Source organism: Apus apus, chromosome 1 (genome assembly GCF_020740795.1).
Source record: "Apus apus isolate bApuApu2 chromosome 1, bApuApu2.pri.cur, whole genome shotgun sequence".
In the NCBI taxonomy this organism is placed as follows: Eukaryota; Metazoa; Chordata; class Aves; order Apodiformes; family Apodidae; genus Apus; species Apus apus.
Genome location: NC_067282.1, coordinates 98098834 through 98123555, shown reverse-complemented (window position 1 = coordinate 98123555; position 24722 = coordinate 98098834). Strand labels below are relative to the sequence as shown.

General features: G+C 41.8%; 1 protein-coding gene across 1 annotated transcript in view; it reads right to left on the bottom strand.

Annotated features, from left to right (window-relative positions):
- PCP4 (Purkinje cell protein 4) overlaps window positions 1-24722 on the bottom strand; it is a 62476-nt gene extending 37754 nt beyond the window's left edge. Inside the window, exons 1-2 of the mRNA XM_051634226.1 lie at window positions 24654-24722; window positions 2280-2331 (exon numbers count right to left, since the gene is read on the bottom strand). Of these exons, the coding sequence (XP_051490186.1) occupies window positions 2280-2331; window positions 24654-24662 (61 nt within the window). The 5' untranslated portion in view covers window positions 24663-24722. The remainder of the gene's footprint in view (window positions 1-2279; window positions 2332-24653) is intronic.

The window sequence follows — 24722 nt, the reverse complement described above, 5'->3', positions numbered from 1 at the left end:
TGTTTTTATATAGGTGCTTCTGTATGCATATTATTACTGCTAATTATTAGGGTGGTGTTTATTTATATTATTGATAATTATTTATATTATGTCTAATAATATTTTTGTTCTTCCCACTCTGAGAACAGAATGAAATTACATAGACTTCCCTGACAGCAATATAGTATGTTTTGGATGGAAAAGCTACTCAGCATTATACAGTGTCCACTCTGTATAAGCTCTTCCACTGACTTCACAAGCCACTGATGCACCACAAGAGGACATTGTAAAGCAAGAGTTGTTCTTCCTTAGGAAGTAATTAATCACCATCTTATTTTGATCATAACCTGTAGAAGGACAAATGTCATCTAGGGCTTGACCAGCATCCACTAAGGTCATTAAAAGTTAACTGCAAAACACATGATTAAATGTTACTTCAACACAAGAGATTATTCCATATTTACAATAATTAATATAGTTCTGTTTTATTTTAATGCAAGAATGTGGACTAGGGAGATCTAAGAACTCTACTCCACCTCCCCTGCTGCTCCTCTATTTCACCTAGGTGACAGGTTTTTTTGTTGTAATTCTACTACAAAAATAATTGGTGACTATTTGTCTAAGATTAACTGCATGTCTGCCTGTTTATATAATACCTAAAAATATGCTACAACTAGAATCATATATATTTGTGAATTAATGATGCAGCCCTTTCTCACTCAAAATCCGCTTTGAAAAATTAGAATTGGCTCTTTAAAAGGCTGCAGGATCAGTAAAACTAACCTAAACTTGAAGACAGGACAATTTCATTCGCAAAGAAATTCAAGGCAAATGAGGTCAGTTCATAATGTGATCAAACAGTGAAGATAAAAAAGATGCTTCTCATGCTGCCTGAATGGTTGACATAATTCTGCTTGCTTTCCTCCCCTGTTAACTTGAAAATGCAAATGGCTTTGCTGTCAGGGTACATTTGCTCTCACTAATTCAAGACATTATAACAAGCCAAAATATTTATTTCTTTTTTCCACTCTAATTTGTGTTTTATCATAGTGGGAACATCCTCTACAGATTTCATTTACTGTAACATTATGCAAACAACCCTTATGGGGAAGTCACCTCTCTGTAGTAGAAAAACTAATCATAAAGAAGTCTCTTAATGTTTAAGGATGTGATGCCTCAAAAGGCCCAAAAATTCTGTTCAGACCAACATGCAAAGGCCAAAATGCATATTAAAAATAGCTGCTCAAATATTCCACCTCAGAAAACCCTTGGCTTTTGAAAGAAGAGACATACATTCTTCATGCTTTTCAGTAGATGGAAAGGACTACCAGAACACGTTCTTTTAATTAGGACTAGATGATTGAACAGAAGCAGACAATGTATTTATATAGTTCAATCCTCAACCTAGTCATGAATGTCTACAAACTGATGCAGGCTCATATTCAGCTGGTTATATAATAAAGCTGGTCAAAATGTTTTCCTTTGAAAAATGTTTTGATAGTAATTGGATTTTAACAAAGTGATCGTTTGTGTGCAAAGCATTTCTGCCTCCTATAGGAAATAAAATGAGATTTCAGCTAAAAAACAATTGCTGTTTTCACTGAAAAGTCAGTTTGACTGTCTCACAGAGAAAAAAAAAAATAAAAAAAAATCAATATTTCTGAATTAGATTTGTTTGTGCCACTTAAGGGGAAGAAATTGGTTCCTGCCAGCCTCCTTGTTAAAATCCAAAAAACCCAATGACTCACCACTTAGAGCAGTGGAGCATGAGTCCAGATTTGCTCATGTAGAGTGCTGAAGTTAGGAGCCTATTTGCCATATGGTCCTTCCATTTGAGTTGCTCCATCCATAACCTGTCTCTAGCAACACTGATAGGAGCTATATGCAAGTGGCTTTTAACTTTGGTACCTTAGTCATGGCTTAAAATTAGGAGTCATTAATCAGATCATAGAAACTATGTTTATATGAGCAAGGCCTTTTTAATTAGTTGACTTTTGTTCACCTTCCCCGTTCATGTAGCAGCTGCTACATGGTGTCCTCTTCACACATGCCTGATGCTGCCTTTTCTAGGTTCTAGCACTACCTTCTACAGTCCTTTGGTCTACCACAGTATGAGCTCAGAAGCAGGTCTTTACTTTAGTAGATGATTTGAACATACAGATAGAAAGAAAACAATCCCACTGAAGCCCTTCCAGTTGTTAACACACATTAAAAAGATACATGAAACCAAGGCCATTTCTACCTGATTTTGGCTCAATTTGACTCAATATTCTCCATCAAGAAATTTAATCTACCCTTACCATTCTCACCAGATGTCTTGTCTTTTCCATTTGTAGCTCCGGTTCCTTGTCTCTGTTAGGGGGGAAAAAAAAAAAAGTGGTTAGAACAAACTTGAATGTGCATTTTCCCCTTGGAATTACTAGCAGTTACAGCCTGATTTCTCCTCAATACCTTGGACAGTCATTCAACCTCAAACAATGTTGCTTTAAAACAGTACCAGTCAGGACAAGAATGCTTAGTACCATGTAGGTACAGCTGTATAACTATGTGTGCAACTGCATATAGTTATGTTAGTGGTGGGATATGCATATTCAAATTTCCAGCAGTGCAAAGGTATGAGCTACAGTAAGACATCGCTTTAGGTCCCTGCTATGCCTCCATTTCCACAGTTCTTCCAATCTGACTTTGCCCAGAAGAACCACCTTTCTGCTTTGGCCTCAAATGGAGATGGAACTTGCAAATTCAATTCAGGCTGTCCAAGGAATAGCCTCATGAAACTTTCCATGCTTTCCATGAAACAAACTGATTTAAGTCACTCTATGAAAGTAAAACATGGCAAACATCAGTACAGTCCAAATATATATTCACAGTGGCAGAACTGTATTAGCATGGTTATACTACTAGGTAACATTCTAGCTTAGAAAAAGTGACTCAAAATTATGCTGCAGAGAAAGCACCTCAGGTGGAATTTAGGTACTTTAGCAAGTATGGCAAAACCTGCATTTCTTATGCAAAATTACTCATACTTGTATGTGCTACTGAAATAGACTAAAGAATTCATCCTCTAGGGTTGTGCATGTAAAAAACTAGGAGTACTAAAATCAGTTAATAAATCAAGCTGCATTCAGTCATTAGAAGCAGCACATCCTCATGCATCAGGAAAGCTAACAGCTGCAGTAGCACTACACACAAAATGGTTAATACCAAAATATGGACAGTCTTCTCAATTCTCTTATGAAATTTATACAGATATACTTATCTGAAGGCATTTACTCTAGAATATCTGCTTAAAATATTCTCTACTGCTCTGGTTTCTGTCATTCATCTCCCACAGTGGTGGCATTTTCAGGTTATTCTGTGCATATGGAGCTAATCACGACTTAAGCACAAAACCTTCATGGGTACTCTTAGCTCTTATTATAGAAGCCAAAGGGGGGAAAAAAAGTTCTTCAAACCCCTTAGGAGAAAACAAAGGAGCTACATATGGCCTATTGTGCATCCACATGCCAGCAGTGGGGTTTCTCAACTCCTTCTCCAAGGCAGATTTCAGTGCATATATCTCTGCTCTACTGGCTCTGCCTCATCTCTTGCTCTGTGCAATGAGACAGAGCATCCCCAGAGAAAACAACTCTGCATCTATAACCACAGCTGCAATCTCCCCATACAATGGAAATACATTTGTTTCTCCCTGGAACCTCAAAGCTAAGACACGAGAGAAAACTTGTACGATAACAAAAAAAACCCCGCAGGATTCTAAAGGGTTAGACATCTTTCACAAAAGTGAAAGTTATCAATAGCCAGAAATCAATGAATCCATCAAACCACCAGTTTAGCTGAAGATATTAACCCTTATGCCTTCAAAGTTTGGTTAATATTTTCATATTTCAATTTAAATCCACATTTGAAACCAGGTGTTTGTGTTAATATACTGGGACCTCTCAAAAAATACAAAATACTGGATTTTTCCTATCTATAAAATGGTAGCTATATTGCTTTTTCCTCCTCCATTTTTAAATGCTTTTTAAAGTTGTCTTATTTCCTGAGTGTTTCAGGTGGTGCTAGTTAGCTTTTATGAAAGCTTCTCTTTCTTCCCTAGGCTATACCTGTCAGGTTCAGGATACTATTGATGGAGTGCTGGAATATGAATTCATATATTTATTTAATGTCTCAGAATTTCACCTCAGCCATCAAAGAAAACAAAAATTTAGCTTTGGTCAACAAAAGTTTTCTATTTGTGAGATCAAGATTTTTCTTTAAGTCTGAAATCAGTCTAAGTATTCCACAGTCATTCATTGGTAACCTCTGGACTTGCATGGAATTAAGCCCAAAAGTCTGCCAAACAAGCTTCTAATCACAGAATGTCTGTGGCTGGAAGAGACCTCCAAGATCATGGAGTCCAGCCTTAGACCTAACACCACAAGCTCGCCACTAAACCATGTCCCTAAGCACCAGGTCCACATGCCATTTAAATGCATCCAGAGATGGTGACTCCACCACTGCCCTGGGCAATCTATTCCAATGCCTGAAAACCCTTTCAGTGAATAAATGTTTCCTAATATCTAACCTAAACCTCCCCTGGTGCATCTTGCATAGTCTTTCTTTCAGTTATATACATATTTTGATCTATAAGAACTGTGGTCTTTTCCAAGTGGGTGCAACAGATTAGAAAGTACAAATCAGTTTTTCATTAACAGGCTAGGAAACTTAGGAAAAAGCTGTATATAATGTGACCATGTACCTGCAAAATCATAGAATCATTAAAGTTGGAAGGGACCTTAGAGATCATCAAGTTGCAATCCCCATGCTGTGAGCAGGGAACCCTACCACTATACCAAGTTGCACAAAACCTCATCCAACTTGGCCTTAAAAACCTCCAGGGTTGTTTTCAACAACCTCCCTGGGTAACCTATTCCAGTTCCTCACCACCCTTATAGTGAAGAATTCCTTCCTAATATCTAACCTAAAACTTCCCTCTCTCATTTTAAACCCATTGCCCCTTGTCTTATCACTATCTTCTCTGGTGAAAACTCCCTTCCCAGATTTCCTGTAGGCCCCCTTCTCCAGGCTGAATAGCCCCAACTCTCTCAGCCTGTCTTCATAGCAGAGGTGCTCCAGGCCTTTGATCACCTTGGTGGCCCTTCTCTGGATCCTCTCCAGCAGCTCCATGTCTTTCCTGTGCTGAGGGCACCAGAACTGTACACAGTATTCCAGGTGGGGTCTCACCAGAGCAGAGCAGAGGGGCAGAATCACCTCCCTGGCCCTGCTGGCCACACTTCTTTTGTTGCAGCCCAGGATGTGTTTGGCTCTCTGGGCTCCAGCACATACTGGCAGCTCATGTCGAGCTTCTCATCAACAACCACCCCCAAGTCCTTCTCCTCCGGACTGATCTCCATTCTCCCCCCAGCCTGTGTTTGTGCCTGGGTTTGTGCTGACCCAGGTGCAGGACCTTGCACTTGGCCTTGTTGAGCTTCATGAGGTTGGCACTGGCCCACCTCTCCATCCCTCTGGATGGCCTCCCTTCCCTCTTGAGTGTCAACCACACCACACAGCTTGGTATCATCAGAAAACTTGCTGAGGATACACTCAGTCCCACTGTCAATGTCTCCATCAAAGATGTTAAACAGCACTGGTCCCAATACTGACCCCTGAGGGACACCACTCATCACCTGCCTCCATTTGGACATTGAGCCATTGACCACAACTCTCTGGATGCAGCCATCCAGCCAATCTCTTATCCACCAAGTGGTCCATCTGTCAAATCCATGCCTTGTCAGTTTGGAGACCAGGATGTCATGTGGGTCAGTGTCAAAAGCCTTGCACAAATCCAAGTGGATGACGTCAGTTGCTCTGCCACCATCCACCATCTCTGTAGCCTTATTGTAGAAGGCCACCAGAGTGGTCAGGCATATCTTGCCCTTAGTGAAGCCATGTTGGCTGTCACCAATCACCTGTTTATTTTCCATGTGCCTTAGCAGACTTTCCAGGAGGATCTGCACCATGACCTTGCCAGGCACAAAGGTGAGACTGACCAGCCTGTAGTTCCCTGGGTCTTCCTTTTCCCCCTTTTTAAGAACAGGGACTCTGTTCCCTTTTTTCCAATCAGGAAGAACCTCACCAGACTGCCATGACCTCTCAATTACGATGGACAGAGGCTTAGCAACTGCATCTGCCAGCTCCTTCAGGACCCGTGGGTGAATCCCATCAGGTCCCATAGATTTATGCACCTTCAGGTTCTTTAGATGGTCACAAACCTGCTCTACACCTACGGTGGAAGGTAATTCATTCTCCCAGTCCCTGCTTTCACCTTCTGTGGCCTTTGTGTTGAGGTTGAAGCACTTGCCAGAGAAGACTGAAGCAAAGTAGTCATTGAGGACCTCAGCCTTCTCAATATCCTGTGTTGGTACCTCGCCCATTTCCTTCAGGAGAGCTCCTAAACTCTCCTTGGATGTCCTTGTCTCTCCATCATACCTAAAGAAGCTTTTCTCATTGTTCTTAACGTCCCTGGCAAGATATAATTCTAGCAGGGATTTGGCTCTCCCAACCTGCTCCCTAGCTGCTCGAACAACCTCTCTGTAATCCTCCCAGGATACCTGCCCTAGCTTCCACCCCGTGTGCTTCCTTCTTCAGTTTGAGCTTTTCTAGGAGCTGCTTGCTCATCCATGCCAACCTCTTGGAGTTTCTACTTCAGTTCCTCTTAGTTGGGATGCAACGATCTTGGGCCTGGAGAAGGTGATCCTTAAATATCAGCCAGCTTTCATGGGCCCCTCTACCCTCCAGGATGTTATGCCAAGACACTCTCTTGAGCAGATCCCTGAAGAGGCTGAAATCTGCCCTTCCGAAGTCAAGGGTAGTAAGCTTGCTGTGAGCCCTCCTTGCTGCCCTAAGGATCTTGAACTCCACCATTTTGTGGTCACTGCAACCAAGGCTGCCCTTGAGCTTAACATCCCTCACCAGCCCTTCCTTGTTGGTAAGGACAAGATCCAGCAGAGCACCTCTCCTTATTGGTTCCTCAATTGCTTGGAAATCTTTAGCCTTTTATTTCAATGCATGTGGTGGATTTTTTAAAAACATTTTCAAGATGATGGCATTATTGCAGCTGGAGCTATTTGCTTCTTACACCAACTTTCAAGGTGCTAGCACAGCCTGTAAAACAAAGCTTAGCTCTTAACGGCTTTCAGAGTACAACAGGGCTAAGCACAAGGAGGAGCTGGAGGAGTTACTGTGGGTATTTTCAAGTAACAATGGATGAAAGCCATCCAAGAACCAGTATAACAGATGCTGCCCTCAGATGCTACAGATCAAATTAAAATCAATGAAATAAGAGAAAAAACAAAACCAATTTTAGGGTGTTTTTTTAAGCAGAAAATCCCCAAATTGTTGACCATATTTTAAAAGATAAAACCAGTCTGTTGCTTTCTATTTCCCATAACTTGTAACCAGCTTCCTTCATTCAAAGATTGCTTCAAAAATTCCCCAGGATTTTCTACAGCAAGCACTAGGACAGAAGCATTGTATAAAGCATTGAAGAAACATCAGAGCCAAAATGAACATGAGTGCAAACCCATAATCATTATACCATAAAACAGGATAAACAATTTTGTTGCCATGTTGCGTAGGAGGAAACATAGTTTATGGCTGCTTGAGGCTATATTAATTTTTAACTCAGTGGTTTTACAGAACATCAAAGGCACATCATTAAAATGTCTCCAAAATCAAAGTCACTCCCTATTTTTCAGAAGAGGAAAGAAAAAGGACTACTGCCATATGCCCAAAATCCCAGTAAGAACCGGTTTACTTTCCTGTTAAATTCTCAGTGCTATACACAGCAGTTAGTTAATCCAGTATGAAAAACTGTACTAAATTAGTCCCCTAGGTGTACCTACTAAGGTCAAAAGTGAATTTGCAACCCAGAGGACTTTTCAAGAAGAATATTATTGCAGCAGCTTTTCTACTCATTCTTCTAGGTCCTCCTGCACCCCCAAGCCTAGTTTTTGCCTTTAATCTTATATTCTGTTCTTGTCTTGAAATAGCCTGACCTTTTCAGTTATGCTTCCAATTAGCACCTCAGTGCTAGGGATTGTAGCCAGGTGTTGATTACAGAATTACTGGGGGCAGAGGGGTTGTTTGTTTTTCAGTGAGCCACAGAAAGTCCAAGATCAGGGACATGAAACTGCCAGAAAGTTCTCTGACCAATGGGCTGTTACAGTAATAACATTTTTCTACTTCATCTCATTGCAGGGCCAACAAGGTACAGCAGGCTGTATCTCAGTAAAGCACTGGCTGCAGATTTCAAAAGTATTTTATTTCTAAATCAGAGAATGAAAGAGCATCCTGGAATTAAAAGAACAGAAACATTGGAAAGTTTTTGTAAACTGAGTAGCAGAAAGTCAATATAGACTTGACGCAGAGCAAAAAATAACTTCATTTACACATATGAAATGTCATTAGGATGTTCTGTACTCGTTAACAAGAGGAATAGCAGTGAAGATGGCATATCCTAAACTTTTCTTAATCCTTGTATTGCTACCAGGTCCATCTCTAACAAAAGGCATTACATATGACAGAAAGAAATACATGTAGGTACAATGCATATATTGCTGTGGGTCAGCCAGCTCTGTGCCAAGCAAGTCTTTATTATGCACTACCATCTGTTCTCCATATGAAATTTTCTTTGTAAGAGATATAAATTGAATCAAACTATTTTATCAGCACCTCATTTTGTTCATAGCCTTTCGCTTTAATTCAAGAGTTCAGGTGCTTTAGCCTTAAAATAAATAAATAAAAGTACTGAAAAAGACATTTTACAAGTTTATAAAATGTATAACCTTTCTCCAAATCAAAATATCACTGTAAATATCTGCTTCAGGACTTTCCGTGTTTCCAAATACAGAAAGCTTCCTAGTCAACCACAGGATGACCAGGAGATCCAGCCATTTCTACCTGCTGTTTTTCAGGACTAAATACTTTCTATACAGCTCCTCAGATTAGGTTTGACCTTATCCAGGAACAGTGTAAGAAAAAAAGTTCTTACAGGCTGATTATTACCTGGTGTTGGTTGTTCTTTGAAGGTACCAAGAGTTTTAGACTACTCAAGTAAGCTCCAGTTGAGGTTTGTTAGACTATAAGCCTAAGGAGATCCCAAAGCATATTTACTATACAACTGTTAATGCCTGAGGTTCATAGTGTTTCTTAGTTTCCCCTAGATGGAATTTTGAGGACATTACACTAGCATACACACTTCCTACATACTAAAGAATGAATTTGAGAAATTTGGATTAAAAATACAGAAGACCATATCAAATGTAGGACATACACAAAACATATTTTGCATATCCTCCTTTTCCATGTACCTCCTGTCCAGACATATTACAGTCAACTCCTCTGGTTCCAAGAATCCAGAGTTTTTCATGCTTTCTAACACCAGCCATAAATTTGCAGAAATATAGCATTCAATTTAAAAACAAACAGTGGGCATTGAGGGAAACATCAGCTTTTGCCAGTAGAGCAATATGCTGTGTGTACATGCCACTTGAAAATAATTATGTGATGAGATGATATCCTGAGCCTACTGAAATCAACAGGAATTTTGCAACTGCTTTTCGTTCCTGCTCTAATGAAGTACACAAGCTGTATGTCCAAAACTAAATGAAGATTCAGAATTTAAGTAAAGGCAGCTATGACCTGGTATGAGTACATACACTCTGTACAATTCAGGATTTCAATCTGTTAGTCTTCTTTACTGGAGATTTCTGTTTCAGTCTGTTTGACCACCTCTTTCCAATGTCATGCATTGACTTGAAACTATAGCATTCTGCATTTCACACACTGAAGTATTAAAAACATTATTCTTAACCACAACTGGCTAAATACTTTGCTAAAAAGGACAAAACATATCACCATGTTTAAGATAAAAAACTTAGGAACAGGAAAAATGATGCTGCTGTGACATAAATATTTCTGTTTACTGAAGCTGCCAAGGATACCTGGCCCCTAAATAACAGAACTGGAAATTTATCACTATTTTTTGGAATTACATATCAAAAGCATGAAGATGGACATCTGGGAGAGATAAGGTGTACCACTGACAAGCCATGCACAAATTCTGCCATTTAACTCGTTCTCTTCTAAGTCTTCAAAACTGAGCTGCAATGTAGCTAGATGGTAAATCCCAAACCAACTTCTATCACGTAAGTTTCATTCACCTCGGTAACAGCTAGTCACCTAAAAACATGTGCAGACAGAACTGAAGAATCCCAGAGAGAAGCTTCAATATAGTTATAAAAATTGCATTAGAAGCTACATAAGTAAAGTTTTCCTCACAGATCCATTTGTACCTCCTTTTTAACTTCCTGCTTTTCCCATGTTTTTATAGACATAGTACTATTTATGAGATGAAAGTGTCCTTCAAAGCCCACATTTAAGGTAATTGCATCACATACAGAACATCTAGCCAATATTTTGACTGAATGATGAGTAAATCTGACAATGATATCTAAAACAGAAGTAGCAGACACATTTTCTGGGCACCTGACAGAAAGGGAAAATATTTACCAACCCATGCTTCATTACAAAGCAGTTCACTCATGGTTATGACCATTCTATGATAAATTTCTGGTAGAAGTGACTTTCTGAAGACTAACACTTTTCCCTCACTGTTCTCACCCTGGGATCTCAGTTCTCCAGGATACAGCCTCTACTTTCTCCTGTGTAGCACCTTCTCTTTATGCTCCTTTACACAAAGTGAGTTTTCTGTAGTCAGTTTTCTGGCTGCCTTGTGTTGCCAGGGCAGCATAATATTGCCAGAGCAAGAGTGCCAGAATCCATCTTGCAATACTGGCTGTCAAAACTTAACGATCCCTGGTGCTCCAACGATTTTTGTAATAATCTTCATGGGTCAAGCAGGTTTCTACTTGACTAGCTCTTCATTGTCCTTAATTTTATTAAGGCTCTCCTATAGCTATTTCAATAAATTAAAACTCATTGAGTGGGCCGAGATGAACTGATGGGATTGAAACTGCAATGGCTAAAAGTTGGCACAGTGACCAGCACTGGTTTTCTATTACTTTTGTAGTCACTGAAGGCACATAAGCGTGTACACGTGTCATCCTAGACACCACAGTAATATTTGTCAGAAATTAACAACAAGGCTGTGAATAACTACAGATTATTTTTCTTCTAGACACTGTGGACCAGTACCTAGCTCTTGGTATTGAAATTATTTGGGCAAGATACAACCTCTTCACAATTTCTTTTCATCTTTCTATAAAGGACACAACTTGGACCTCAGCATTTGTACCATTGCATCTTTGACAGTCATTTACACTGGTGCAAATTAAGTCTCAGATGCTACTTTCAAATACAAAAGGAAAGCACTCTATTCAAGGAAGAGCTGTGCATACAAGATGCAGACTGTGAAAAGCAGACCATTTACCAAGTTGACTGCATAAGTACTATTTTCTGCATTTCCCCAGGAAGGAGGATGTACAGGTTTACATGTTGTTTACTCATGGTGTACCCACAATTCCCATGAGCTAGCACAAGGAGGCATGCTGGTGGAATGTCCTGGCCCTCCTGTTGATCTACTTAACAACCTGGAAAAGAAAAAGCAATGGGAACTGAAGGCATAACCTTGAAGCTGAGGCTTCTCAGGGTAGCTGGAAGACAGGGTTGCAGCCTCTGCTCCTGGGTTTTGTTTGCAATGTGGTTAGTGTTCATGTTAAACACGTATTTGCACAGCCAGTTACATGGCTATGCAAAATGCATACTCTACCCAATGGACAAAGTGCCATAATCACAGCAGTGTTAGCAGAATTATGGCATTTGCCTCAATTTAAGAGGTGTGATGGAAGTCGATCACTTTCATCCAGACAGCTTTTGGCTTCAGGTAAGTCCTCAGAAGAGGCACTTTTGAGTGTACACAGAGTTTCAGCACCCAGCATATTTTCAGGTTAAATAAGGAGGCACCTGATGAAAACAGGCAGAGAATCACTGTCTGGGATAAAAACCCACTTTCAGTGCTGTTTTGAAATATCTTAACAGCATAGAGAATAACTTTCACTGTGCCCCACTTTTTCCAATGCTGAGATGTAATTTATAAATCAGCACAGTGACAACCTGCTGATTTTGTATTCAGCTTCAATATAATGCTCTAAACAGAATATTTATGCCAACACCAAATGTAATCAACATAATTAGCACAAACAGTAGCTTGCTTAATATTTAGGTTATTAGCATATTTTGAATTAAAACATTAAGCAGATATTTTTCCAAAGACATTGTAATTTTTAATTTCATTTTTCTGAGGCAGGGATTAATGGAATCTTTGAAGTGAATTTTGAAAGCAGTTGCAAGAATGTATTTCCCAAATCCTGTTAATTACCATGCCAGCCAAGAGAAGTAATCCATCTTTTTTCTGCGGGAAATTGAGGATTCCATCCAGCAAGGTTTATTTATAGGGGTAACTAATATGCGGACGAGGAGCTGCCTTCAATTCAGAAGAATTACTCATATGAGTAGAGCTGAAACCTCAGTGCGGTACTGCGGAATTTCTCTAAATTGCATGTTAAGTTTTGTTTAGCAAAGGGCAAAAGAGTATAATCAGAGTAAGTCTTCTCACACCAATTGCCAAAAAATTACCTCAGCTCTCATTTGGACATGAATGATACTGCCCTTATCCTAATTACACTGGAAATTGATAAAGAGGAAATACCAAGGTGACTGAAGAGGTATATTTCAATTACATAAAAATAGATTAAGATAGATGCCATAAAAATAAAAATAGTTTCTTATGGTGATCCCTTCCTTCTTTTCTCTCCTGCTAATTCTTATCTTTCAGTAGCATCAGCCCTGGCACTACAGTTCAAGAAAGGGCATATTTGGGCAGGAAACATGCCTTAAGAACTCCTACTTCCCAGTCTAGCCCAATCCAGCCACACCTTCCTATCCCCAAGGCCTCATTAGTCTGGATACAATTGTTTGCAAGGTCAAACAGAAAATAGAAGCATTGAAATTATTCAAGATAAAAATAAGCCTTCAGCAGAGCTGTGGTGAAAACAATCATTGTTTCTGTTGATCATTTCAGTGGTATAGTTGACATCTCTGATCAACACACAGTTGTACAATGGCAACCGAACAGGCAACAGACAGTACCGTGGGGAGGAGGCACTGCAATTTTGTTCTGGGAACTGAAAATCTGAGTTAAGTCAGGGCTTCATATCACGAAACATAGCATGCTCTGTCTCCATGGGATGTAGCATTACCTCCTAGCAACCTTTACTTTGCAATGGAACAAAACATGGAGCAACACTGGTACATCTATGCAGCCTGAATGATAAGCGCTGGCCACCTGCACAGCTAATACAGACAGTTGATGGCAACTGAGTGTGGCATCTGATTAAGAGAAAGTCAGAACCTTGGGAATCTGGAAACAGAATTTGGATTCTGATGGTATCTTGGGTAGCCTTTAATATCAGCATCCCCAGACAGGAAGAGTGCCCTAAACCAATTAAGGGGATGGATCCTTGCCCAGGCATAATATAACCGAATATGGATGGTGTTCTTATAATAAATATTTACTTTATATTTCATTCTCCCAAACTCTTCTGAAGTTTAGGGTAATTTAATTTGCTGAGCTACTAACCCAGCTGTAATTGAGTTAGAGGCTGTCTGCAAGGGACAGCTTGGGTTATTAATGGCAACAATCTGCACTGACAAATTGCCTCATATCTGATGATATTGGCTATCGTTAGTAAAACAGGCTGCTTCTTCCCAGATTACAATAATTCTGGCATTTTTTTGTCAGCTTTTTTGGATTTATTTCCAGTTGTACAATTAACAAAAATTGTTCTCGCTTTCTTTTTATTTCCTTACACATTTCAAAGGCAAACAGATGTTATTACAGTCTGTCACACTGCACTAGTAACTGGTCAGCCAGGTTTTTAAAAGGTATTAATCATGGCAGTTTCACATTGTCATGCAAAGGAACTTTCTATCCTCACCCTAAGGCAAAGCCTTTTGACTTTCAAGACAACAGCAAGAGGAAGTGGCAAGACTGTTTATGCCTCACTCTATTCCTCAAAGCCCCAGGCAGCCAGTCTGGTCACAGAGAGCAACTCCAAGCAGCCCCCCAGCCATCTGCAGTTATGACAGTAACTTCTTTATGGCTATTCCAGTAGCAGGGGAATCACTAGAGTCAGAGGATGCTGCAGCCTTGGCAACACACCCTGCCCAGGGACTGCACAGAGAAATGACGCAAACCTGTTATCTCTGGCTCAATGCCATGAGATTTGTACAGGGGAACCCTGGATTGGCTGCTGAAGCTGTCTTGAAATGGAGTCTCGCTTGACAGAGGATTTGTCCTGCATTGTTCAAGTCTGTATTAGAACTGACCCGCTGAGACTTTGGAGGAGCTGCTGTGTTTGAAGTGTGATGCAGTACAGAGCAAAGCTGTCTTGGTACTTTGAGTCTTAACAGCAGCCAAGCAAGTAGAAACAATCCTGACATACTAAAAAGGAAAATGGGCAGGATGATAGACAAGGTCACCTTGATTGCCAGGAACCAGAGACAGCAATCACATACACTCACATACAGCAAGCAGAAGGAAAGCCAGGTCACTTTGACCAAGAGCTGGCCAAAAAAGAGGGATTTCCACATATCTGATTAAAGCCTAGATTAAAGCCTATTTCACTGAGCAGCTGTAGGTAGTTTCCAGGGTCCCTGGTCCCAGGACAGACCCACCAGGTTACCTGTCCTAAGACTAAATGCTGTACAGTTCCTGAAGTGCCCTAGCAATGGGAAAATCCATGGGATATAGGGTCAAGCAGATTCAGCCAAAACTCCCCCACATTGTTTCAGACACTCTCCCTCCAGCCAGAACTATCTTCCTCTGCAAGTTCAGTGAAACCTTGCAAGTTTCCCCACTCCAAGTAGTCATCAATCATTCCTTCTGCCTTCAGTCTCCCATTATGTAGCAGGCTCCATTCTGCACTTTGTGTCTTGCATATGAACTGAAAGAAAAATGTTACTCAACTAGACACTTTTCACCTCATTCACACATATGCTCATGGCAAACTATCATTCAATGCCATTAAAAAAGATCTTAATATGCTCCTCCAGAAAACAGTCATGCATTCATTTCATTAAAAATTGATCATACCCATCCCATGTCTAGACTGAAAATAAGTTCCTTAGAAGTTTCATGCAAAAAGCAGATAACACTCACTTAGATCCAGCTGAGTGCTGCCTGACATACTGGATGGAGTCAGGCAAAAGCATCTATTCAAAGGTTTAAATGGCATGACCATAAAAAATACTGCTAGAATTCAGATAACCTGCAACTTTGTTCTTTTTCTTTTTTTGCAGTTTACAACACTAATGCTAGATACCTTACTACCAGTGTTTCTGCATCTGCATATCCACCCCATAAGTCCAGTTCCAGGATAGAAATGCACCAGACTTAGTCCAAGCAAATAATACAAGGCAACACTCAGACTAAAAGCCCTGTGAAACGAAGAGGGTGCCCTGTAATCTTACTTGAGAGGTTCATTCAACTTGGCTTGGTTATGAGTGCTGTCCAGCAGCTTGCATAACATGCTGAACAGAAGTGATTAGCTAGTCAGGTCTGACTGGCAACTAAAAATTGGCATGAATCTGGTCTGCCTTAGGCATTTGGCTGCCCTGCTTAAATTGCAGCACATGTGTGTTGGCACACGCATTTTAAATGTACCAAGCCAACAACATGCTTGCTCTCTTTCTGGTGGTAAGAGCATATCCGTCAGATCTCAGTGGGGCAGTGATATGTATGAAGGAGCTATGAAGCCACATCTTTTTCCACGTCATCCGTAGAAAGCTGCCTGTCTAGCTATCCTCTCTTGCCTAATACACTTTTCCTACTCCTCCCTTCTACCAAGTTGAATGCTTCTAATTTGTAGCAGTTGCCAACTCCTGTCTCCCTCTTAACTCACACTTTACTAATATATGTTTGGGATTCAAGGAATCAGATTTCAATTTTATTCAGGTTTTTCTCCTGGCCACCACACAGTATCTCAAGTTAAAAAAAAATCTCAGAGTATTTCAGTTAGAGTTAAAATTACACACTTTAAAAAGTCAACATCCAAAGTATTCAGTATCTTAAAATAAAAATGTCATTCTGAAGGTTTGAAAGAAAAGCATATTCTGCAAGAGAAAAGTAGAGAGTAAGAATCCCATGACTTGAAACATTCAATTTAGGGAATGAAAAGCCCTATAATTCAAATTAAAGACATGCTGGTCATTTTTATGAGAATTATTTTTCTGTTTCTGTGCCTGTCCTCTACTGCCTCACCTAAATTTGGACTTTAGCACTTTCAAATGTATTTCACATTTAGCTAGACACTACTCTCCAGTTTCTCAGGCAGGCTTCTCTCCTTCACTAGATCATGTAACTGTCTGGTGAAATCTGCACTCACTTTGTTTGAAACTATTTGGTCCCTTTTAAAGAGAAGTCTGCCTTGGACATGCAAAGCCCAGCTCCCCTAGCCCCTCACAGAATAGGACATAATTTCCTCTGATCAATCTAACCTCACTCTACAGCCTATTGAGGGCTTTCCTGAAATATGCACAGATTCTCAGTAGACAGGCAAAGGTACAGCAGCATGTAAGTAGTTGCACTGGTTAGGACAGATCAGTTAAATACATCTAGGTCAGAAATATCAATTCACTAAAGCCAACCTATTTGTGGAAAAGTGCTATGATGTCTATAAAAACATGCCCACATTCCTTAAAATGTATCTTCTGTAGTCAGAAAGCTGCCAACTACTGTTTCAGTGTCTGGCAATCCCTCTAGTGTTAGATTTATAAAGAACAAAGCATCACCAAGGCAGATTAACAGCTAGGTGCCCTGACCAGCAGTACCTGCGGGGTAGCAAAGCTTACACTGAAGGTCACAGAGGACACAAATATGCAAAGCATCCCTAGACATTAGCAATAGGTACTGTCTGCTTTCCAGCACTCTCTTCAGTGATTCTGAAGGTGTGCAGATCCCCATTTTCCTTGAAAGTTCTCCTCCACCCCATTACAAAACTAAGGCATACTCTGTGCAAAATTGCTTCTTGCATGCAATCCTACTAGTTCCTACTGGAGATACTGACTTGACAGGACTGTTCCAGCTGTCTCAGTGATTCATTCCAGAAGAGCCTGCTAACACTTGTCATGATTAACCAGCTTTAGCCTAACATGGAATTGTCCTGCTTCCAGGGATAGCCCTGGTCAGTGCTAGCTTGGCTATTCCTGATCCATGCTCCATCATTCCCAGAAAAGGTGCAACTATAATCCCTACAAATACATCTACACCAGTGTTGTACAGCTAGTCAGGATCCCTACAGGTCTCTCTCCTTCACTTTCAGGACTCTGCTGTTGCACTGTGATCCAACACAACTTTGCCCTGCTCAAGTGCACAGCAGCACATGTCCCTTCTGAGTTTAAACCATTATAACTTGAAAATCTGATTCATGTTTCTCTGGTTCTGCTATTGCAGCTTGCTTTCAGTCCTGCAGGCACCAATCGGCTGGATCCACAGCACAGTTAGAATCAAACCTGCTAGCTGAGGAGCACCAAGTAGGGCTGCAGACAGAAAAGCTCAGATCTTTTTGTCAGGCATTTGGAAACTAAGACTCTGTATTAAAGATGCTTCCATACATTTGACAGTTATAGCTCTGTCTCTCCACACAAGAAAATCTGAAGCCCTCATATCTGGTGCCACCATTATCAGCTTGCTGTATCAGCCCAGAAATCTTTGTAATCTCCGAAATCAGGCAAGAAGAACACCGCCTTTCATAGGTGGTTTGGTTTCCCCCTCACACACCCTTTCTTTCTTACTTTCAGCTTTAACAAAAGAGATCTCCAGCATCTGTCACAGTACTCAATATCAGCTATGCCACTGTTTCGGGTCATGTTTCATGCACTATAAACCAAGGTGATAATTTAAGAACATTCAGCTTCTGTAAAATAATACTTCTCTAAGTAGAAAGACAGTTCAGCTGTAACTAATACTCAAGGGATGTAGGCAGAAAATTTTCATTTATTCTCAGACTAAATTCATGCTTCTTTCTCCAAATTCCATGTTAGTGCATACATAAGGCTATATCCCACTTGGTATGGATTGATCAAATGAGACAGCACCAAAGACCTGGTCTACGTGACATTTACCCAGCTTACCTATGAGTTGATTAGTCTGGTCTCAGAGGGAGCAGGTATGGGGAGTGGGGATAAATTGTGACCCTAAATACTGTCATTATTAATGTTTCCCAATTGTAACTCTTCTGCAGTTGCTTGCTCTGAACTTATTCCATCAAGATTGCCATCCATTTTCCTATTAAAAGAAAGACAGCCTTTCTGCTCAACCTCTTTCCATAAGAGAATACTTACTTTTTTAATTAAACGAAGAGCAAGAAGTGGAAAAAAAATTGTTAGTTATGATTTGACTTAGTTTCTGCTTATCTGCAGTGTCTTTTTTATTTAGAAACCAAACACAGAAATAACTGAAGAAACAAAACATCTTTTCCTAAGAAAAAGGGGGAATATGTGTTATTCATCTTAATTAGAAGATCCTATGCCCGGCACAGAATAAAGTGTTACATGGCTCAGTGACTTTAAGGCTCTGTTGCAACTGACAGGCTGAAGAAAGGCATAGCTTTCCTCCGACGCATACAGGCTTCTCCTCATCCTCTTCATCCAAGAAGCAGGTGCCTCATGATTTGCATACCCAGGAGCTAGGCCTAGCCACAATGTTACAAGTTCTTCTGTAGCAAAGTTACAGAGAAGAGGTGAAACAAACACTGCAATATTTTTCAAGTCATCCCTAAAGTAAAGCAAGACAGACAATAGAAAATAATGGCTTAGAAATAATATTTTATTCAAATCAATTAAAAAACAACACCCAGCAACCTTTGATGAAAAGGCCACCACTATTCCTGTTGAAGTTAGCTGCTACTTGCACATCACACTTCATCATGAGCAGGATCTAGGTTTTGTAGAAAGTGTTGAAAGATGACTCTTACAGACTTACCAATACATTGCTAATGTAGGGATATTGGAATAGAAAACAATGTGTCTTTGCAACCTGCAATTAATATTCCATTATCAAGGATTGCAGTATAAAGGTTGGAGTTTTCTTGTTTTACAAATGCAGGAGTTTTTGCTTTAAGTTACTCTTTTACAGGGAAACATGGCACCTGAAGCATCTATTAAAGCTAACTGTCCTTTATTGAAGTGCTGAGTTGCTTGAAGCTGTTGGCATTCTATCCGTCACAAGAAAACTGGTATGCTTCTTTCTAAACAGTATATCTGCCAGGTTCACAAAATTAAGATCAATTTCCAAGATCACTTCTAAGTGCTATTTTAAAAGATGCTTGATCGCACTGAAACCACACTGATGAAAGGAGTGGGAAAAATGACAGATCTAAAACTTGTTCTCCCTTCTTCCTCCTCTTTTGAGCTGCAATTTACCACTCAGTTAATAAACAGATGAGAGTTAAAATTAAAAGCTGATGTTCATGTGCCTTATCTGTCCCACCCCCACCCAATAACAGCTGCAGAACTTCCTCCTTCACGCTATCATGTTCTTTTTAGATCCATACAGTTCTGTACCTATTGTGGGTATCCCCTCAATGAGGCAAACAGTTAACAGACAGGGTTATGGACAGTATCTGAAAAGCGCATCCGGAATGGCTCCCCTATGACAACTGACAGGCTCAAACACTGCCCAGGACTGCAAGCACCACACGAGAACAGGCACTCCTTTAAACAAATATGGCATCTTTCCCTGCTACAAACACCAGTTCTTTGATTTAGTATTATCAGGGTTATTGGTGTACAACTCACTGCAGCATTTAAATACATCTGATTCTAAGATGCTAAATACCATTTCAGTGGAACAGATTCAACTGAATTCAGGAGAGCAACCCCTGGAAGAATCCCAGTTTTCCCATATAACTACCTGAAGCAGCTACAGTATCAGGGAGAAGCCTCCATGTGTACCTAATATTTCCCACTTTGCTGTCCTCCACTCCTTTCTAGCAGCCTCCTGGTGACCATACTTGTCCAGAGTGAGAGAGACATGTTCAGGTTCTAGGGTCTAGAACAACTCTCTGCCAACAGCTCTCCATAGGACCGCAGGACATTCCATGGCAGACAACTTGCTGCCAGGACACCTATTTGCCAGGACACCTCTTCACAGACTGGCAGATGACATAGGGCTGTGCAGCTCCTCATCTGCCAATCCAGAGAGTTGTCCCCTCAGAAGGCTGTCCTGGCATAGACATGTCCCTTCTCGCATTCCCCATGAATGCTCTGCACACACCCCTATTACAAGTTGGAAGGACCCTTCCTGATCCTTTTGAAGGTAGATGCCAACATAACAGTTGCTACAGGATTCAAGAGCCCCATGGCAACACAAGGCAAAGAGTAAAAGCTTGCTCTAGCTCAAGGAAGAAGCAAGACCAAGTGTTCTTTGTACAGAGGCAAACCCCCAACAGCCCACCTCTTCTGTCTTATGAATGTCATGTGCTTGGTTGGTTGACACTTGTTTCAAAAGGAAAGCTAGAATGTTCTTGCAACTGTCTGGCAGCTGGGCTGCTCCTGAAATATATAAAGCTGCTGGCTCAAATCCCACCTTAGCTGGTGGACATCTGCAGCCTGGCAATCAGTACAGCACTTCTCTGCTGCTTGCACATCGTGCAAGACCCTTCCAATGCAAGGTCCAAAAATCAAAGTTGCCTCAGGTGTGTGAGCTTATGAGGTAGTTTTCCTGAATGGCCCTCCCAAAGTCAGTCAGCTAAACAATACTTTCAACCTGAACTCCTCCCCTACCCCAGCAACAGCACCCTGAACCTTTAATATCCAAAGGAAACAAATGCATTCAACAAGGCAATCTCTGCAAATGCTATTTTAAACTCTGACTCCTTACACTGGTGATTAAGAAACCACAGGAACAGCATGCAAGGCTGTTACACCGCCCTGCTTAGGTGCACTTCTTCCCAAATCCAGACCCAATTCCTGACAACGGTCAGAACCATTCAAAACAGGAGGCATGAATGACAGTGACTGTTGTGAATATGTGTGATGAAATGCTTCTTGTGAACCTCCATGCCAGGGGAATACTGTTACCATGACCAGACATCATCTGCAACATGTCAGATAGTTAAACAACTGATAAGATGAAAGGATTCCCTGTGGTGAGTCAAGTTTGTGCCAGTTATGAGTTTAGAGGCTCACTGGTAAAACTGCTGGCTGTGAATAGTGACGTAGCAGTATTCAATGAATCCATTACCCAGGTTTGCTTCCCCCACTCATCCTGTGTGACCAGAGACCTTTAATGGAAGAAGGGCTGCATCTCATAGGGGTTCACTGACAGTAGCTGATGTTTTCCAGCATGACCCTTCCCTCTAGGGTCATTAAAAATAAACACCTGCATACATAAAAAAAAAGGCTCCTCAGTCATTTAAGGACAGATTTTCAAAGCTACTTCAACACCTAAAAGTTATTTTTGTTACATAGTGAGAAGGTCCCCATACAGCTAAGTCTATCTAAACGCCACCAAAACCAAGCAGCAGGAAGCACTAACAAGGTTTCGTGATGCTACTAGGTAAACTCTTATGCCTCGAGTTCCCTGTAATCAGTTACTACAGGGACAGAGCTCTGTCCAGCAGACAGAGCATTTTAAATGCATTTTCAGACAAAATATTGCAGACAAATAAGTGTAGGGTTTCTCTTTAGAAAAATTCTCTATCCATCCTGAAAAAAAAAAGTCTGCTGCTAAAACATAGAAAGTACTTTAGCCAGATGAATGGCTGCTTCATGTTCAGCTTTCTCCACCAGGAGACTGGTAATCACAGCTCATAAACAGGAAATAAGTTAATTTTGCTTCAATCAGTAAGGAATCCACACAAAGTCTCAGCAAATAATTTGAGGGATATGAAAACTCTCTCTGGACATTTCCGCAACCACATTTCAAGCTCCATTCAAATCCTGACGATTGTTAATGTAAAGCAAAAAAACCTTTCCACCCTCCCAACGCTATTCTATTTGGGATAATCTTTTGATGGCTCTAGATGAGCCTCTTTTCAATCTCACTCTCCTCAGATTTTCCGGCAGATTAAAACAAAATAAAAATATTTTCAGTTATAGCATTATAAGTGAAATCCAGCAAGACTCCCACCCAAATACAGCAAATGGATATATCTAAGGAATTTGCTTTCTCCAAATCTTTTTTTGCCTCTTTTTTTAACAAGAGTCTTGCAGTGAAGTGGTTTGTAGTGGTCTAGTTGCTTTTGTCTACATTTTGGAAAAAAAAATAATAATCATTTGAGTAAGAACTGATAGGCAAGTAACAGCAAGGAAGCTTTGTGATAAGATTTCCAATATTGTCAGTTGAATGACAGTAGCACTGAAGACAATGAGTGCAGTGCTAAGTGTCACATGTATTGGGCTTAGTGCTATGCAAGAGAAAGATGCCATTTCCAGCCCAGGGAGTTCACTAGGAATGCTGCTGTGGGAAGGCACAAGGAAGTGTATTAGGAATAAAGAACTATGCTGGTATTATAGATGACCCTGATTTTCATCAGGGCTTTTAAAATCCACAAGGCAAGCAATCTAATTCAAACTATGAAGGGGTAATGACTGAGGAAACACATCCCAGCACAGAGCTATACCAAAAGAATGCCTTGCACAGTTACAGTAAGTACAGCAGCATTGCCCAAGATTTTCCCCTGAACACTAAGGAGTAGAATAACATCAATGCATCTCATAGAGCACTTCAGCTAGCTTGGGTGGCAAAGCGACAGTGACTGCAAAAAACCCCACACTGCACAAACTCTGTCCAGCTGATACAAACACAGGCAGCAGCCAAAGAGAGGTCACGGGAAGCCTGATGCGTTACACCTGAACTGCCCAGTTTCCTCTGCTCTTCCCATTTGACCTGACCTGCAGGCCAAGATACAAACTTCTCCTCATAAATCCCTGAGCCAGAGACCACGCTACTACATTGCTCTGTCTCAGGTTTACACATAATCTGAAGGCACAACAGCATTAACACCTGCACAATACCTCGTCAAAACTTAGCTGGTGTCACTCTTAATTTTACTCTTGCTGCTAAGGAATGCCCTTCCTTAATGAAGCAGGAGGTCTTTTATAAAAGGAAACAGCCTTCAAAAAAAGGTGTTGGATCAGGCACAAATACAGGTATCTTTACTGATTCTCAAATAAAGAGTTGCACTAGGGAATGCAAGATCTGCCAGATGAACCTGCCCAGCATCTGGCCAACTGCACGGTCAAGCAGTCATCGTGCCTGACAACACTTAACAAAAATACTAGTTTGCCTCAGATAACTTTTCCACTAAAAAAAAAAAAAAACACAACACAAAAAAAACCCCACAAGTGACGATTTTCAGCTTTATTTATTTACAAGAGTACAAGTCATCCTTAATGTTTGGCACTATTTACATTTTTTCCTTAATTGCAGTGCTTCCCAGCACACTATTTATAAAGTTTACATGAGCATCCAACTACAAACAGGGCATTTTTTTCCCCGTGAGCTCCAGCAGATAACTTCCGCACCAGGTACTATGTCTGCACAACAAAGCATTAAGCGCATCTTCCGATTACTAGGGGCTTTTTTAAAAAATAAATTATTTCCCACTGGCGCACGTACTCCTTCAAGGGCAAAAAAAAAAAAACAAACACGTCGCCTGGTGTTATGCTTTGAAGGAGCACACACACCTGCTTATCAAAAGACCAAAGCCACGTATTTCAGACACCCCACCCAGCAAAGAGACACCTCTCAGGTCCACCAGCCCTGCGGGTCAGCCCAGCACAGCCCAGCCATGCCCAGCCATGCCCAGCCCAGCCCAGCCCAGCCATGCTCAGCCCAGCCCAGCCCAGCCATGCCCAGCCCAGCCCAGCCCAGCCCAGCCCAGCCCAGCCATGCCCAGCCCAGCCCAGCCCAGCCCAGCCCAGCCCAGCCATGCCCAGCCCAGCCATGCCCAGCCCAGCCATGCCCAGCCATGCCCAGCCCAGCCATGCCCAGCCCAGCCCTGCTCAGCTCAGCCCAGCCCTGCTCAGCTCAGCCCAGCCCTGCTCAGCTCAGCCCAGCCCTGCTCAGCTCAGCCCAGCCCTGCTCAGCTCAGCTCAGCCCTGCTCAGCTCAGCTCAGCCCAGCCCTGCTCAGCTCAGCTCAGCCCAGCCCTGCTCAGCTCAGCCCAGCCCTGCTCAGCTCAGCCCAGCCCAGCCCTGCTCAGCTCAGCTCAGCCCAGCCCTGCTCAGCTCAGCTCAGCCCAGCTCAGCCCAGCCCTGCTCAGCCCAGCCCTGCTCAGCTCAGCTCAGCTCAGCCCAGCCCTGCTCAGCTCAGCTCAGCCCAGCCCTGCTCAGCTCAGCTCAGCCCAGCCCTGCTCAGCTCAGCTCAGCCCAGCCCTGCTCAGCTCAGCTCAGCCCAGCCCTGCTCAGCTCAGCTCAGCCCAGCCCTGCTCAGCTCAGCCCAGCCCTGCTCAGCTCAGCCCAGCCCAGCCATGCTCAGCCCAGCCCAGCCATGCTCAGCAATGCCCAGCTCAGCCCAGCCATGCCCAGCACAGCTCAGCCCAGCTCACCCCCCCAGCGGTTCCCCCCCCCCAACCCCGGGCGCTCCCCGCGCGACCAACGGCCGCTCACCTCGCTCATGGCGCGCGCGCGTCCCGGCTCGCGGCAGCCCGCCCAGCACAGCTGCTGCTCTCCCGCCGC